The 17279-nt window shown below is 42.8% G+C and overlaps 1 protein-coding gene across 3 annotated transcripts in view; it reads left to right on the top strand.

The window, feature by feature from the left end:
- L3MBTL4 (L3MBTL histone methyl-lysine binding protein 4) overlaps nt 1-17279 on the top strand; it is a 431550-nt gene that overhangs the window by 249500 nt on the left and 164771 nt on the right. For all 3 annotated transcript variants that reach the window (XM_033178287.1, XM_033178288.1, XM_033178289.1), the window contains one exon: nt 8289-8391. In XM_033178287.1, coding sequence (XP_033034178.1) covers nt 8289-8391 — 103 coding nt within the window. The remainder of the gene's footprint in view (nt 1-8288; nt 8392-17279) is intronic.

Here is a 17279-nt window from a genome sequence, read left to right as displayed (position 1 = left end):
CATTCTTGCCGCAGGCCTGGCAGCCCGGCATGTTGCCAAACCCGGAGGCCGGGTGTAGGTTCAACCCTCGCCTGGTCTGCGCGCCTTCTACGCGGCTTCCTCCTGGCTCTTCCTCTACTAGCTGGGTTCCTCGCTCTCAGCTGCCTTGCTCACTCTTTCTTTCTGATCTCTACACCTTGGTGTTCCCAGAGTTCAGTCCTCAGACTTCTCTTCTTCATGGACACGAACTCGCCATGGGGTTCACCTAGCCCCGACTGGAAATAGGTGTGGATGCTGCCTGTGTGGGCTCTGAAGGGCTGACTCCAGTCCCAGCTACGATGCAGAGCACTCAGCAGGCCCTTTACGAGGTGCCCAGAGAAGTAAACTGCTCACCGAGCAGCGCGGCAGGTGTGTTCTCACCGATCCCCTCTCTACGCAGTGCTTGCCAGTGTCTCCTAGCCAACCCAGAATAAATAAGAGACTCTGGCCCACACGGTCTCATCTCCCGCCACCCTTCCCCTCGCCCAGGCCTTCTGGCAGTTGTCCCAGCGTGTCCCATGTTCTCACTTCAAGTAGGATTCTGTTCAAATATCAGCACTTGTTCCCTGCCTCGCCCTCTTAAAGATCTCCCGACATCCCCACTTACTTTCTCTTCCCTACCCCACTTGATGTATCTGCCTAGCACCATCACTCTGACTTGCTGTCATGCTTCTTGTCTGATGGCTTATTCCATCTTTGGCATGAGAAGTTAGAGCTCCCCGTTGGCAGGGCCTTCTCTTTGGTTTGCCACCATATCGCTAGCAAAGGGAACATCGGCATCTAATAAACCTGCAGTATCTCTTTAATTGAATGGATAACCCTCAGTAATTAATTTTGTGTTAAAAATAAGAAAAAATAAAATCTTAACTTGCCTGTTATCTGTGACATTTAAATCTATTTCCCTTTTCAAAGAAGCAGTGTTTGTACATCTTCTAGTGGATATTATCACCCAACGCTAATGTCATTTCTCTATTATTAAAAAAAAAAAAACTTGCTAAATGAATCAGGTTGAACCGAGTACTGTTTCAGCAGTGAGAAATTAGTATTGAAATAAAGATAGTAATGCTCCTGGTTCTTATTTATTTATTTATTTATTTTTGATGCTGACCAACATCAATCCGTAAGTCATCTATATATTTAAACGAATAGATCATCTTAATTTGCTTCAGGGTCAGCATTCTCACTGTGCCATGGGCATGTGCATACCAAATAAAATTCCAGTTCTGAGAGGAAAGTACATTCTTAGAAGGAGGATGATGTTCTCAGTCTGTCACCCATTTTAGGTATAATAATAAGCGTTTTCATTTACATCACCCAGAGTCGCCAGTTTGGATCATTTGGGAATAAGAAAAGACAGTTCCCTTTTTCATTTTCTAGAGATAAGTACAATCTCTTTTATTTCTTGATTTTTGCCTTGATCTCTTACATCATCTTTACCTGACAATATGTCTAAAATCCATATGCAATTTGAGTGTTTTCTTTTTTTTTTTTTTTTTTTTTTTTTTTGAGATGGAGTCTCGCTCTGTCGCCTGGGCTGGAGTGCAGTGGCCGGATCTCAGCTCACTGCAAGCTCCGCCTCCCGGGTTTACGCCATTCTCCTGCCTCAGCCTCCCAAGTAGCTGGGACTACAGGCGCCCGCCACCTCGCCCGGCTACTTTTTTGTATTTTTTAGTAGAGACGGGGTTTCACCGTGTTAGCCAGGATGGTCTTGATCTCCTGACCTCGTGATCCGCCCGTCTCGGCCTCCCAAAGTGCTGGGATTACAGGCTTGAGCCACCGCGCCCGGCCATCTTCGCCCTTTTAACAGGAAAGAAAAGCATTTGTCCTTATGGTGCTTTTCCCTTCGGTTATCCAGGACAGTGTCGAGTGACCATGACCAGATTTAAGAGAGGCTGGGAAAGAGGATGTATGTAGCTGGGCATTGTTGCCCTGAGCAAAATCAGAATTTGGTTGGCAAGGAAAAAGGGCTCCATGTAGTAACCATGCATTTCTGTGTGAATGGGGAATTCCATGAGGACATCTTAACAATAGTATCATGTTAGGGTAAAGCATCATTCATTATTCAGATAATTCCTAGTTTAAAAGCATATTTTCTTTCCTTTTTGTCCTTTCCTAAAGAACCTTGCCATTAGATTTACTGCTGCCTGAGTAAAAGTTTTCATAGAAGATTTCCAATGAATTAGGAGTTATTCATGCTGCTTGATACGGCAAGTAGCTCATAATATTTAGAAACAGAAGATCAGAGAGGGATTTCAGACAAGCTGAGCTCTGAAATGAGAATAAAATAGCGATGATCTCACAGCATTGTGATAAAATAATGTTTCCAGATATTAATTGTTGCTTTTTTTTTTTTTTTTTTTTTTGAGATGGAGTCTCACTCTGTTGCCCAGGCTGGAGTGCAGTGGCATGATCTCGGCTCAGTGCAACCTCCGCCTCCTGGGTTCACACCATTCTCCTGCCTCAACCTCCCAAGTAGCTGGGACTACAGGCGCCCACCACCACGCCCAGCTAACTTTTTGTATTTTTAGTAGAAATGGGGTCTCACCGTGTTAGCCAGGATGGTCTCAATCTCCTGACCTCGTGATCACCCGCCTCAGCCTCCCAAAGTTCTGGGATTACAGGCATGAGCCACTGCGCCCAGCCGTTGCTGTCTTTATTATCATCTTCCCACTCATAAAACGTACTTGTTGAGTATCTATTACTTGCCACTCGCTGTTCTAGTAGGTGCTGAGGATACAGTGGTAGACAAGCTAGATAAGGTAAATGTCCTCACTCTAGTGAAGGGAGACAGGTGATAGAAGCAGATAAACTACAAAACTGATTTCAGGAAAAGTGGTAAAAAGAAGACAAGAATGGGTCATATGGTCAGGGATGCTCTTTCTGAAAAAGTGATTTAGAGCTGAGAACATTTCTTCTTGAGACCTAATTGTCTAAATGTCCAAATTATAGTAAGCTATTCTTGGCAAAAATATGATTATTTTCTGAACACAAACATTCATTTGATGGTAGGTTTCCTTTATCTTAGAGCAATCATGTGAACTGTTGCAGAATTTGCAGGTTTCTTTTCCCCAGTGGATGGCTCCTTGTCTCATTTGCCATTGATTCAACCTATTATACTTTGTCATACAAAATGTAATGAGGAAATTGCCAAGTCCCATGCATTTTTATTTCCTGTTCTTCTCGACACTTTCTTGGTTTATGTCTTTTGCTGTACTTCTTAATGCGATGGCTCTTCTCCCCTAGTTGAGGTCATGCCTTTCCTTCCAGCTCTACCTGGGAGAGAATGATGGTACCCATCAGGGATATGGAGAGAAATATGCATTGATAAATATTAAAAACATCAGTTTAAAACTTAATTTAATAAAGTACATTAAAATAGTACTGAAAACAATATTAAGTAGCATTCACTGAAAGGTCACTGTGTGTGTAGAATGTTGTCCACACAGAGTTCCATCCGGGCTGGCTGATGGAGAGTATTTTTTGTTTTTTATTTGTGGGTTTAATATTCCAGACCTTTATAATGATAGCTTGGATAATGTATTGTGAGATGCAGTTTAGAGAAAACTGTTTATATACTATATATTTCTTTTCTCTTAGATCCTTTTATTTACTGAATGACACAAGCATATTTCTTAATGAAGGATTTGTTTACAATTTTTTTTTTGAGATACCGTCTCACTATCTCCCAGACTGGTTGAACTGCTGGGCTCAAGAGATCCTCCCATTTTAGCCTTCAGAGTAGCTAGGACTATAGGTACATGCCAACATGTCCAGATAACTTTTAAAATTATTTTTTTGTAGAAATAAGGTATTTCTAGGTTTCAAATTCCTGACCTCAAGCAATCCTCCCACCTCAAACTCCCAAAGTTCTGGGATTATAGGCATGGGCCACCAGGCCGATCCTCTTTACAGTTTTTCCAACATCTCTTCCTCTGATTTGTTTAAAAGTTGTTTTTCTAAAAAGCTGTTTCCAAACGCTGGCTTTGAATAGAGTAGCTCTCTTTTTCTCTATTTATGCTTCAATGTGTTTCGCAAAGTCATAAGAACATAAGATGTGCTTCAGACATACTTTCCTATGGTTCAGTAAATGTAATGAAAATATATTTGAGGCTTAAATATTTGTTTTATTATCACGACACATTGGGACCTAAACTCACTCAGTATTTCCATGCAACCTAATTTCACTATAATGCAAATTGGCTGTTTATATATAAAGCTGCTTTTCTGGACTATGAGTGTCTCTCAAAGGAAGAAAGAACTATGGAACACTGACCTATTCCACAAACACTTACTGAACACTAACTCTGTGTCAGGCTAGATACTGGTGACACAGTAGTGAACTAGACTCATGCCTGCAGCTTATAGTTTAATAAGAGAGATAGACATTAAACAAATAATTATTTACTTGGTAATTGAGGTAGGTGCTACATAAAATGGGGACCTAACCTCCTCTCAGAAATTAGCAAGAGGAAGTGAAATATAAGTCAAGATGTGAAAGACAAGAAGGAGTCATCCAAGGGGACAGTGGAATGTTCTTGCCAGCATGCAAATGCCCTGATGTATGAAAGAACCTGGCAGGTTCAAGGAACAGGAGACGGCCAGCATGGATGCAGAATCCTGAATGAGGAGAAAAATCAAGTCCAATCATAAATCAGGCAGGCCAGGTTAAAAATTTGAGGTTTCATCCTAACAGCAATGAGAAGCCATTGAAATGTGCTAAGAGAGAAGTGATATGATTTTGTCTGTGATTTGAAAAGATGGCTCTGGTTGCAAGATGTGAAATAGATTAGGAAGAGTGAAGAATGACTGTTGCAATTCTTCAATCAGGAAGATGGCTTTGGATTAGGCCAGTCATAGTAGCAATGAAGATAAGTTGGTAGGTAAAAGAAGTATTTGAAAAATTGAGGACTGATTGATAGGGTGGCATGAAATGAGGGACGGGTGATGTGAAGGATCCAGGGAGAAGTGATGTCAAGGATCCAGGCATCTGGATGGAGGGTAATGCAGTCACGGAGATGAGCTGCCCTAGGGGAAAAGAAGGCTGGGGGACAAGACGAAAGGTTCAGTCTGAACATGTTGACTTTGAAATGACTTTAAGAAATAACTATGGAGACATCAAGTGGAAAGGTGGATACGTTGGTCTGGAACTTCAAGAATGCCTGGGCTGTAGACTGTGAGCATGCAGTTGGTAAATGAAGCCATAGAAATGGATGGCCCAGGAGCAAACCTTGAGGATGTTGCCTGACATTTCAGGTTGACTAGAGGAGGAAGTGCTGGCAAAGGAGATTACAAAAGAATCCTCATGTTCAGAAGGAAAACTGTCAGAGTGTGATGTTGCCAAAGCCAGCAGACAACAGCAATTCCAGAAGGAGATCGCCAACTATACATTGAACTACATACTGTGGCATATAGTACAGTATGCAGTTTCAGTAAATACCTATTCCACAAGCACTTACTGAGCACATAGTTAGTGCTCAGTTAGTGCTTGTGCAATAGGTGAGTAATCCATAGTTCTTCCTTTCAGAGGCACTCATAGTCTACCACAAATTTGTATTATATTGTAATTAGATTTCATTAAAATACTGAGTCTAGGTCCCAATATGTGGGATGTTATCCTAATGTGTCGGATGATGTTAAAACAAATGTGGCTCAGGAAAGGAGCCCCGAGGAGAAGGAGGTAACTACTTTGAGAAGTTTGCTTTGAACAAGAAAGGGGGAACAGCAGCTAAGGGGCCTGTGGGATCCAAGTAGAGTTGTAAACTTTCGTTTTCTCTTTTGTCTTTGTTTTTATGATGGGGAAACTGGAGTATGTTTAAATGTTGGTCAATAGTCAAGGAGCGATTAAAATACCTCATAGCTTACAGATCCTGGAGAATGGGAGGTGATGAGATCAAGCATAGATGGTGAGGGATTTGCTTTGGAGAGGGGAAAGTGCGCCCCACACTGCAGTGGAAAGGAGGGAGGGGAAGTGCTGGGCAGGCGGTGAGGAGGTGTGCTGTCCACGGGCTCCTGGTCCTCAGTTAGCAGGGCTGAGGCTGCAGGCCAGTGGCAGTGTGGGAGACGGGTGTTTTGGTAACATCTTGTCTGCATGATGTGCTTCTCCTTTTTTCCCCAGGAGAACTTAGTTTTGCAAAACATAGAGCAGCAGGTTGTTTCGGGAGATCCGTGGTTGGCTCTTTCCCACCCCCACCCCACAGCCAGACGTGATTAAAAAGTCAGAGAGCAACAGAGGGTCAAATAATTGATAGAATCTAAGTTAGACAAGGGAAGGTGGTTGTGGCCCCTCAGAAGGGGCTGAGGAAGAGAAGAAGGGAAATTAGTGGCCTGGAAAGTCCACTGACGTTGAAAACATCAGCAGCAGTTGGGCACCTGAGCGTGTAGTATGGGAGGATACGATTTTGTGGTCAGGTGGGGTTTTGGAAGCAAAGCCATTTTGGGTGATGGCAAGACCCAGAGGGTTTTCTTTGTGTGTCCCAGATGAGTTGGGGGCCACCGGCTCAAGGAAGTGACTGATGTGGTGGGGTGGCAGAGCGGCAGGATGAGCACATGGGGCCTGAGTGTGCCTGAGCAATTGCCAGATTTGGGAGAGAGCAGAACATGGAGAGCCAGTGCCTAAGTCTTCCCTGAGTGATGTGGAAACAGTGGGCAGATGGTGGAAGCCCAAGGCAGCAGACTCAGAAGAGGAGCCTCAGAGGTGTGGCCCTGAGGAAGCACAGAGAGGAAGACTGACCCTGACTTCCCTACCTCTCTGGAGGCACATGACCCCTGCGGAAGGCTGTGGGAAGCCATGTCTTCAGCCCCATGAAACCAGGACTGGGAAATGGGGAATACTGAGATGAGGAGGAGGAAGTAGGGAATTTGTTGAACAGGAAATGGAAGTCTGAGAGCTGGGAAGGGAGAAGGGAACTGTGGGATTGTCAGGAAAGTAAGGCCCAGAACAGCAGGAGGTATGGGATGGGACGTTCCAGGAACTGATATGTGTGAGTGTGCGTGTGTGTGTGTGTGTGTGCACATGTGTATATGTGTGTGTGTGTGTGCATGTGTGTTTAGGGGACAGAGAACACTGAGGAACATCACAGAACAGGGCATGGAGGTTTTGCTACTGATAATATTTAGATGTAGACTGCCTCTTGGGATTGACAGACTGGTTGACATGGTTAGAGTACAGTACAGTGCAATGCAGTACAGTATGTAGTACAATATAGTGCAGTGTAGCTTACAGCGTGGTGTAGCATATAGTATATAGTACACTGTAGCTTATGGTGCAGTGTAGTACATAGCGTAGTATATAGCACAATGCAGCATATAATATGGTGTAGTGTATAGTACAGTATAGTGTATGGTATAGCATATAGTACAGTGTAGTGTATAGTACAACACATAGTACAGTATAGCATATAGTACAGTGTAGCATAGAGTACTGCATAGCATATGGTACAGTATAGCAGTAGTATGGAGTAGCATAATGTCCGTTCTTTCTTTGCCTAGCTTTGACAGCCACGTGAGTAAGGGTGCTGTAGGCCCATGTTTGCCATCCTCAGCACACCCTGTTTACCGGCCTGCTTTCTGTCCAGTATTCCAAGATCCCTGCTGTGGCTGAGTGCAGGCTTCACCGAGGGGCAGAAAGCAGACCTTACGTACTCACGTTCTCAGCTCATGGCTGTATTGCCTATGCCATGATTAATCTCTGAAAGAAATAAGTGAATGTTCTCATATCTATTTTTAAAAATTGATCACGCCTGCAGTCCCAGGACTTTGGGAGGCCTAGGCGGGCAGATTGCCTGAGTTCAGGAACTTAAGACCAGCCTGGCCAAAGTGGTGAAACCCTGTCTCTACTAAAAATACAAAAATTCGCCGGACGTGGTGATGCACGTCTGTAATTCCAGCTACTCAGGAGGCTGAGGCAGGAGAATTACTTGAACCCAGGAGGCGGAGGTTGCAGTGAGTCGAGATGCACCATTGCACTGCAGCCTAGGTGACAGAGAGAGACTTAGTCTCAAAGAAAAAAAAAATTTCTTCAATGCCTGTTCATTTATTCATTTTCCTCTCTCTCTGATCTGGATTGTGCTGTTACTGTTACTTATTATAGCACTGGTATTTTCTGCTAAACAATTTAATATTACTAATACATCGTAAGTCACCTGTAAGTGGTTTTTGGTGATGGTTTGTTTTTAATTTGTAAAGTCTTAATTAGCATCATTTACATATTTCAGGTTTGCAGTCTTCTTTAATGAGAGTGTTTTCAAGGTATGTTCTTTTTCTTCCTGAAGGAACGAATGACCTGAAGATCCTTCCAGGTCAAGCTGTCTGTCCTACTCCTGGGTGCCGAGGAATAGGCCATATCCGTGGTCCACGTTATTCAGGACATCACAGGTAACATTTTTCTTACTTATTCCCGGATGAATGGAAACATTCTGCAGATTAGCAGCTACATGGAGCATCATAAATGAGTCTCATGGAGCCAGCTGCCCCTATGACACTCCCACCTCTGTGTTGCCGAGGCCCTTCCTTGACATTTTCCTCTGCCTGCAACTCTGCCCTTCTAGAACCTTCTTGGAATTATGAGGTGTTTCCCAGACCCATTTCATGTCCCGGAATCTCTGTTTTGTAACAATTTTCCTACCAAATGCATACTGTCATACACACCCACTACCCTGTCCTGAGACTTGCTTTCTTCCAGAGAAATTCCAGAGCCTCTTACCTTTTCTACTCATTTTCTGTTTCTTGCCTCTATTTCTTTTTCTCTCTTTCTTATTAATTTGGAGTTAATTCTATAAAAGAATAGAAAACTAGTGTGCAGTTATGTTGCAGAATATGCCCAGGTTTTAAGTATTTGACAATATCCATATGAACAGATGTTGCTTTTAAAGAAAAATAATGCAAGTAAATATGTAAGCCTTTGCTTCTTTTTCTATCCTCATCAATTGGTAAATAATGTGTAGATAAATTATTTATATTGGTGATCGAGAAACAATATATAAAGACTGAAAGAATTAATATCAAATTTGTTCAAATACACAAATATATGAACAAACATCATAGAAAAGTTTATTATAAAGAGAAAAGATTAAGTCATATAATACATGAAGCAAGAAAAAATTTGTTTGAATAAAGGGTCTAAGTGTAATACAGGAAGTCCATGCTTTATCAGGTAATCCTGGAAACTAGTGCCTAAAACATTTTTAACTGAATCAAAGGAAATGCCACCATAATAGTGATAAAGCACTCCCAAATCACATACATGAATATAAATGTGATATGCATAAATCTATTAACACTTAAAAGAAAAAAATATAGCATCCATTAAACAAAAGAAAGACATGAAGACTGCTTGGTGACTTGTGAAAATCTGTGGGACTCAGATTGTGAATGTGGAGCTGGACCCGGAGGAGACATCTTAGTGCTAGCAGTGTCAAGTCTGTACGGATCTGCAGCAACTCAATTCTTGCGTCCTCAGAGGAAAGAATTTGTTCCAGGGGCAAAAGGCAGAGTGAGAGACTAAGGCAGAGTGAGAGACCAAGGCAAGTTTTTGAGCAAGAGTGAAATGTTATGAAAAAGTTTTAGAGCAGAAGCAAAAGGAAGTAAAGTGTACTTGGAAGAGGGCCAGGAGAGCAACTTGAGAGAGTCAAGTAAGCCATTTAGGCCTTGCCTTGGGGTTTTTATACATTCCAGGGGTTGCATTTCTTCTGCCCTTGTTACTGTTGGAGGGAGTCCAGATTCTTGGTGTCTGGCACAAAGAGTTGGACAAAACACACAAACAGGCCGGGCGCGGTGGCTCAAGCCTGTAATCCCAGCACTTTGGGAGGCCGAGACGGGCGGATCACGAGGTCAGGAGATCGAGACCATCCTGGCTAACACGGTGAAACCCCGTCTCTACTAAAAATACAAAAACTAGCCGGGCGAGGTGGCGGGCGCCTGTAGTCCCAGCTACTCGGGAGGCTGAGGCAGGAGAATGGCATGAACCTGGGAGGCGGAGCTTGCAGTGAGCTGAGATCTGGCCACTGCACTCCAGTCCGGGCGACAGAGCGAGACTTCGCCTCAAAAAAAAAAAAAAAAAAAAAAAAAAAAAAAAAACACACAAACAAAGCAAGGAAAGAATGAAGCAACGAAAGCAGAGATTTACTGAAAATGAAAGCACACTCCACAGAGTGGGAGCAGGCCCAAGCAGAGGGGCTCAAAATCCCCCTTACAGAATTTTAGGGGGCGTTAAATACCCTCTAAAGGTTTCCCATTGGTTAATTGGTGTACACCCTATGTAGATGAAGTAGTGGGCCACAGTCAGTCTGATTGGTTGTGGAAAGCAACGAATCAGAAGCTGAAGTGAAGTTACAAAGTTACGCTCCTATGCAAACATCTGATTGGTTGCTGTCCACAACTGGTTGGTGTCTACAACCAATCAGAGATACTTTCAATTTTCCATTTTTCATGCAGAAAAGCAGGGCGTGGGGGGTGCAAAGGGAGTAGCCTCTGGTCCTTTTGTTACTTGAGAGTGGAAAGTTGGGGATTTTCCTTTCATTTAGTTCTAGGGAGTCAGGGTGAATTGGCCTTAGGTTTCCTGCTTCTAGACCCTATTCTCCTGCCTTACCCTGATTCTTCATTGGAGTAGACTGTCCACATGTGCAGTGACCTGCCAGCACTTAGGAGGGACCATGATATGGTTTGGCTATATCCTCACTCAAATCTCAACTTGAATTGTATCTCCCAGAATTCCCACATTGTGGGAGGGACCCAGGGGGAGGTAATTGAATCATGGGGCCCGGTATTTCCTGTGCTATTCTTGTGATAGTGAATAAGTCTCACGAGATCTGATGGGTTTATTAGGGGTTTCTACTTTTGCTTCTTCCTCATTTTCCCTTCCTGCCACCATGTAAGAAGTGCCTTTCACCTCCCACCATGATTCTGAGGCTTCCCCAGCCATGTGGAACTGGAAGTCCAGTTAAATCTCTTTTTCCTTTCCAGTCCACTGTATGTCTTTATCAGCAGTGTGAACACAGAATAATACAGTACAATTGGTACCAGTAGAGTGGGGCACTGCTGAAAAGGTACAAGAAAAATGTGGAAGGAACTGTGTAAAGGGCAGAGGTTGGAACAGTTTGGAGGGTTCAGAAGAAGACAGGAAAATGTGGGAAAGTTTGGAACCTCCTAGAGACTTGTCAAATGGCTTTGACAAAAATGCTGATAGTGATATGAACAATAAGGCTGAGGTGGTCTCAGATGGAGATGAGGAACTTGTCGGGAACTGGAGCGAAGGTGACCCTTGTTGTGTTTTAGCAAAGAGACTGGAAGCATTTTGCCCCTGCCCTAGAGATTTGTGGAACTTTGAACTTGAGAAAGATGATTTAGGGTATCTGGTGGAAGAAATTTCTAAGCAGCAAAGCATTCAAAAGTTGACTTGGGTGCTGTTAAAAGCATTCCATTTTAAAAGGAAAACAGAGCATAAAAGTTCAGAAAATTCGCGGCCTGATGATGCAGTAGAAAAGAAAAACCCATTTTTTGAGGGGAAATTCAAGCTGGCTGCAGAAATTTGCGTAAGTAGTAAGGACCCTAATGATAATCCCCAAGACCATGGGGAAAATGTCTCCAGGCCATGTCAGAGACCTTTGTGGCAGCCTCTCCCATCACAAGCCTGGAGGCCCAGGAGGAAAAGGTGGTTTTGTGGGCTGGACCCAGGGTCCCTGTGCTGTGTGCAGCCTAGAGTCTTGGTACCCTGTGTCCCAGCTGCTCCCCCTGTGACTGAAAGGCGCCAACATAAATCTTGGGCTATGGCTTCAGAGGGTGGAAGCCCCAAGCCTTGGTAGCTTCCAGATGGTGTTGAGCCTGTGAGTGCATGGAAGTCAAGATTGAGGTTTGGAACCTCCACCTAGATTTCAGAAGATGTATGGAAACGCCTGGATGCCCAGGCAAAAGTTTGCTGCAGGGGTGGGGCTCTTACAAAGAACCTCTGCTAGGGCATTGTGGAAGGGAGATGTGGGATCAGAGCCCCCACACAGAGTCCCTACTGGGGCACTGCCTAGTGGAGCTGTGAGAAGTGGGCCACTGTCCTCCAGACCCCAGAATGGTAGATCCACTGACAGCTTGTACCATACACCTGGAAAAGCTGCGGGCACTCAACACCAGCCAATGAAAGCAGCCAGAAGGGAGGCTGTACCCTGCAAAGCCACAGGGGTGGAGCTGCCCAAGACTGTGGGAACCCACCTGTTGCATCAGTGTGGCTTGGATGTGAGACCTGGTGTCAAAGGAGAGCTTTAAAATTTGACTGCCCTGCTGGATTTCATACTTGCATGGGCCCTGTAACCCCTTTGTTTTGGCCAATTTCTCCCATTTGGAACAGTTGTATTTACCCAATACCTGTACCCCCATTGTGTCTAGAAGTAACTAGCTTGCTTTTAATTTTACAGGCTCATAAGCAGAAAGGACTTGATGTGTCTCAGATGAGACTTTGGACTATGGACTTTTGGGTTAATGCTGAAATGAGTTAAGAGTTTGGGGAACTGTTGGGAAGGCATGATTGGTTTTGAAATGTGAGGACATGAGGTTTGGAGGGGTCAGGGGTGGAATGATATGGTTTGGCTGTGTCCCCTGCGAAATCTCAACTTGAATTGTATCTCTCAGAGTTCCCTCTATGTTGTGGGAAGGACCCGGGGGGAAGTCATGGAATCATGGGGACTGGTCTTTCCCATGCTATTCGTGTCATAGTGAACAAGTCTCAGGAGATCTGATGGGTGATGGGTTTATCAGGGGTTTCTGCTTTTGCTTCTTCCTCATTTTCTCTTGCTCCCACCATGTAAGAAGTGCCTTTCACCCTCCGCCATGAGTATGGGGCCTCCCCAGCCATGTGGAACTGTAAGTCCAATGAAACCTCTTTTTTCTTCCCAGTCTCAGGTATGTCTTTATCAGCAGTGTGAAAATGGACTAATACAGGCCATATGCACAGTGTGTTTACGGAAGTTGTGTCCATGCTCATTTGGGGCATTTTTCCCTTACCAGTCGAATGTTCCTAGAGGAAGGTCTAGTTAAACTCCGCCGTTTTGCCTCTTAGCGAACATGCTTGGGTCCACTCACCCAGCTCCTGAGATGTTATCGAAGCGGCTGATCACCAGTTTCAGGTGTTTCTTATCTATTGGGAGGGTGCCTCTTTCTGGCACCAGCTGTGACCAATTATTATTTTAGCTAGACAGTGTAAGAACCACCTGACCATCACCTGATGGTAGGCTGGCATTCCTGGGGTAGGGGGCCTCTCCTGCCTTGCTCATGTCTGCCTAGCTACCTGCATTTTTTTTTTCACATTCTGTTCAATGTCTTGTACCTACTGTAATATTAGTGCTGTGTGAGGGGAGGGGGAAACGAGGACAAAGGAAAGATGAGGGAGGGAAGGGGAGAGGGGAGAAGCCCATGATTAGGAGCGTGCCCTGTATTAGCGAGGACTCTGCTGGAGCTGATGGAGCCACTTCCTAGACAGCACTAGGAGTATATAGCTATGGAGATCAGCTTCCTCAGGCCTCTGTGTGTGGGGGGAGTGTGTGTGTATGTGTGTGTGTGTGCGTGTGTGATCTAGAGCTGTAACACCCCACTGTGGGACTCGTTGGTCACCTGCCTCTGTGTTCCTCAGGCACGCTTGGCAATATTTCAGATGCTCAGCAGCCCTTGTGACTAGTGGCTACTGTATTGGACAGCAAAGGTATGGAACATGTCCATCATCCCTGAGAGTTCTGTCAGACAGCCCTGAGAGAGTCTGGCGTACTGTGCCCTCTCATCGCAGCATTTTGAGCACAGGTATTTCTGTGAAGTGACTGGCCATCTTAATGCCTCCTTCAAAACTGGAATCATTCTCCCCAAAGTTAGTCACACCACGGTATTGCAGTTTGTCTGTCCCTCAGAGCTCTCTGATGATGACGCTTCTGTGGAGCTGGTGCTAAAATGACACCGACCATTCCTGGACTGCTCTTTAAGGTAGCGGAGCATCTCACACAAGCCTCTCCTTCCACTTCAGCAAAGCCGGCTTGCCTCCTGCGCTGGGCGTGTGTGTTTCTGACTGACCTCTCCCTACTGGATTCTGAGAAGGCTGTGGACACAGACTCAATGGTTCTGCTGCCCTTTGTTCCAGCAGCTTCTCTGAACTTTCTCTCATCTGACATAATGTAAATGGGGTCTAATTGATGTTCTTCTTTGTATTATCTAATTATCAAGAGAATATTTGACTTAAGTTTATCTACTAAAGTAGATAAGTAGCCTTTAAAGTAGCCTTTAAAGGTTGGCCTCAGAATTTCTCAATGAATGAGAAGAATATAAAAATAAAGAAGGATTTAAAGAAAAGCATTCTATGAAGCTTAGGGGAAAAAATGAAATATTGAAAGTGTGATAGTGAAAAGAATGGGGCATTTTTAGGGACACAGCAGGCCTGAGAGGTGATCCTGTCTCCAGGCCTCACACATGTGCAGGGCTGCTGTTATGATGAATTCTTTCAGCTCTTCTCCAGTTCCAGACCTCATTATTAGAGAGCACTCAAGTAAGAGCAAGGTCTCCAAAAGCTTCATGATTCCAGGGTCTCAGAAAGGAAAATGAAAAGAACAAGTACCTGCAGCTAGCATCTATCTAGAATGGAAAACACAAAAATTAGAGAACTGGATGTTTCTTGACCTTGCGTTTTTGATGGGGAGTTATAAAGCATGTAAACCATCAGGTAAATACATTTTAATTTACCTGCGAAAGGAAATGCAAACAAATTTTATTATATTAAACACTATTTTGTCTTAATACAAGGAATTCAAAATTCCTTGTATTCAAGGCATGAGGATACGTCTTTGATGGAGTTGCTGTTGGCTGAAAGGGTGTCGCTGGAGAGTGCGGATCATGAGTGATGTAGGTTAGCTCTAGGAAATGCTGGGCATGTCTTTCTTGCTTTAATCATTTCATCATTGTATTTTACCCAGTTAATCAATTTACAAATGTAACTATGTGTACAACTTAAGAATTTACTAAAATCCTCTTGCAATTAACTGTAAAAAATGATACCATTCATAATCCCTGCATTTTTCTTATATTTTTACTGTTATTGTAGTCTAAATTTTGTATAGCTCTGAAAGATTGAAAGTATTATTCTTCAGTACTTACCTTGGGCAGTATCTTTTGAGAATACTATATACATGCACTTGCACACACACATGCACACACACACACATGTGCATGCATGCTAGAAATTTTCCATAAAACACCTGAAGTTATCATTATACATTTTGTTATTTTATGTCAGAGATGGTAAGCAAGAGATAAAATTTTTAAATCTTTGCTGTATTCTCCCAGATTCCTAGATGTACTATTAATATCATCATCATTTCTAGCTTGAGTTTCCTAATGAATTTAAATGAGTAAAACTTGCATACTCCAAAGTAAAAGGTTTTTTCCTCTTGTCATAGGTATGTACCTTTACCAGAAAGGCATCATTTTACAAGACACTTCTTGCAGTCTCTAGTCCAGAAGATTCTTAGGCAGATATTCCTATATTTAAGAAAAAGAAGAAGAAAAGAAAAAACAAAACAAAAGAGCAAGCCTCTCCAGTTTGGCTAGGACCAGTATAAAACAACTTGATTGACTCCTGCTTCTAAAGCCTGAGGGAAAGCATGAAAATGTAGTGCTCCACTTTAAGGAAGGTGGCAATTTCAGCTGCTTTTCTAGAAAATGCTCCCAGGCAGTGGAGTGCTTGCAAGTAGAATGTTGTTTTTACCATTTCAAATCAGAATTTCTGATTCTGATATTGAAGCCTTGGTGTTTTGAAAGGAAGTAAACAGTATTCTTAAAATAAGTTGTCAGCATCTTATTTTGTACAGCTGACAAGGAGGACGATGACATCAAGATATCACTAACGACATTTGAAAATAATAGCTCACTTTAATAGATGAGGTGGACCCTGGGTGTCCTTTTTAGATGGATGTTGGATAGGTTTATTTTAGTTTTTATTAAAATAGTTAGGGGTGTTAGCAGTAATACTCAAACTTGTATGGAATTCATGTAGAATATGGATAAATTATTTGAAATAAATTGCATCAGTTCTTATCTGTATGAAAATAGGACTTTGGGCACACAATTATCACACAATTTACATTTTATTTGCATGAATTTACATAGGGAATAAAGTGAAGTAGGTGTATTTGTTAACATAGGAATATTTAGAGATGACAATATTGGGACTACAAGATGTAAATTTACTTTTGAGCCAAGGTCCAGGATTAGATATGAAATCTTTTTTTTCCCCCCAAATGAGTAGAACACAGACTCCAGGAGACTTGATCTAACTCTGTGTCATAAAACGTACACAGGTAATTTATTTAGGAACCAATAATTATATTATTTACTTTGAGAGCCAGATATTGTTACAATGTGAGGGCCTCTTGCCCCAGAACTCCTGTGTGGGACACAGGGCACAGCGTATGTGGCTGAAGTGTCAAACCTTAAACAATACCAAGAAATAGAAGAGGAGCATTTGCTGCTCAGAAGTAGGGGTTGGGGGTATCAGATAAATCTAAGATATTTTTGGGTGCTTTTAGTGGAAACTTATAGGAGAACTCACCCTCTATTCAGGGTTTACCTGGAATTGTCCTGTTGGCTCAAAAATAATGATGGAAATTATTTTAGATGTTTTCTTCTTTTCACATCTGTTCCCCTTTGTGAGTGAGTGTGTGTGTGTGGTGGGTGGGGGGTGTCAGGCTCACTTGTCATGTTCAAGGCCTGGAACTCACCAGAACTGGGCATCCAGACTGACCACTCACTCTGTAGTATGAGGCACATCGCCCCACTATTCCTAACTTTATTTCTTCATCTGTAAATGAGAGCTCTTTACACTACAAAAGATTCAGTTTTATGATGAGACTCAAACAGACATAGTCTTTATTCACTAAAGAGTATAATACCATGTTTTGGAAAGTATAATGGCAGAAAATATAATGAGAAATAAGATAATATAAGGAGATTTTAATTTACCCATTTCAGAGAGTGATGGAGTAAACAGGCAAAACAGACATAAGAATATACAGAATCTGAATAACATGATTTAAGTAGAGGAGGAAGAGTGACTAAAGATACACATCAAGTTGAAAACAATAAATTTACCCAAAAGCACTTTTCAAAACTCTACTGTTAAGCCACACACAACTCAGTGAATTCTCAAAACAAAACATCAAACCTATTCTTTGATCAAAATGCAATGAAATAAGAAATTGTTGAGAAAAAATCCAGTCACCTAGAACAAATGCAAAAACATTTATAAC

Source organism: Trachypithecus francoisi, unplaced genomic scaffold, assembly GCF_009764315.1.
Source record: "Trachypithecus francoisi isolate TF-2019V2 unplaced genomic scaffold, Tfra_2.0 Lachesis_group19, whole genome shotgun sequence".
NCBI classification, from domain to species: domain Eukaryota; kingdom Metazoa; phylum Chordata; class Mammalia; order Primates; family Cercopithecidae; genus Trachypithecus; species Trachypithecus francoisi.
This window is presented reverse-complemented; position numbering and strand designations above follow the sequence as displayed.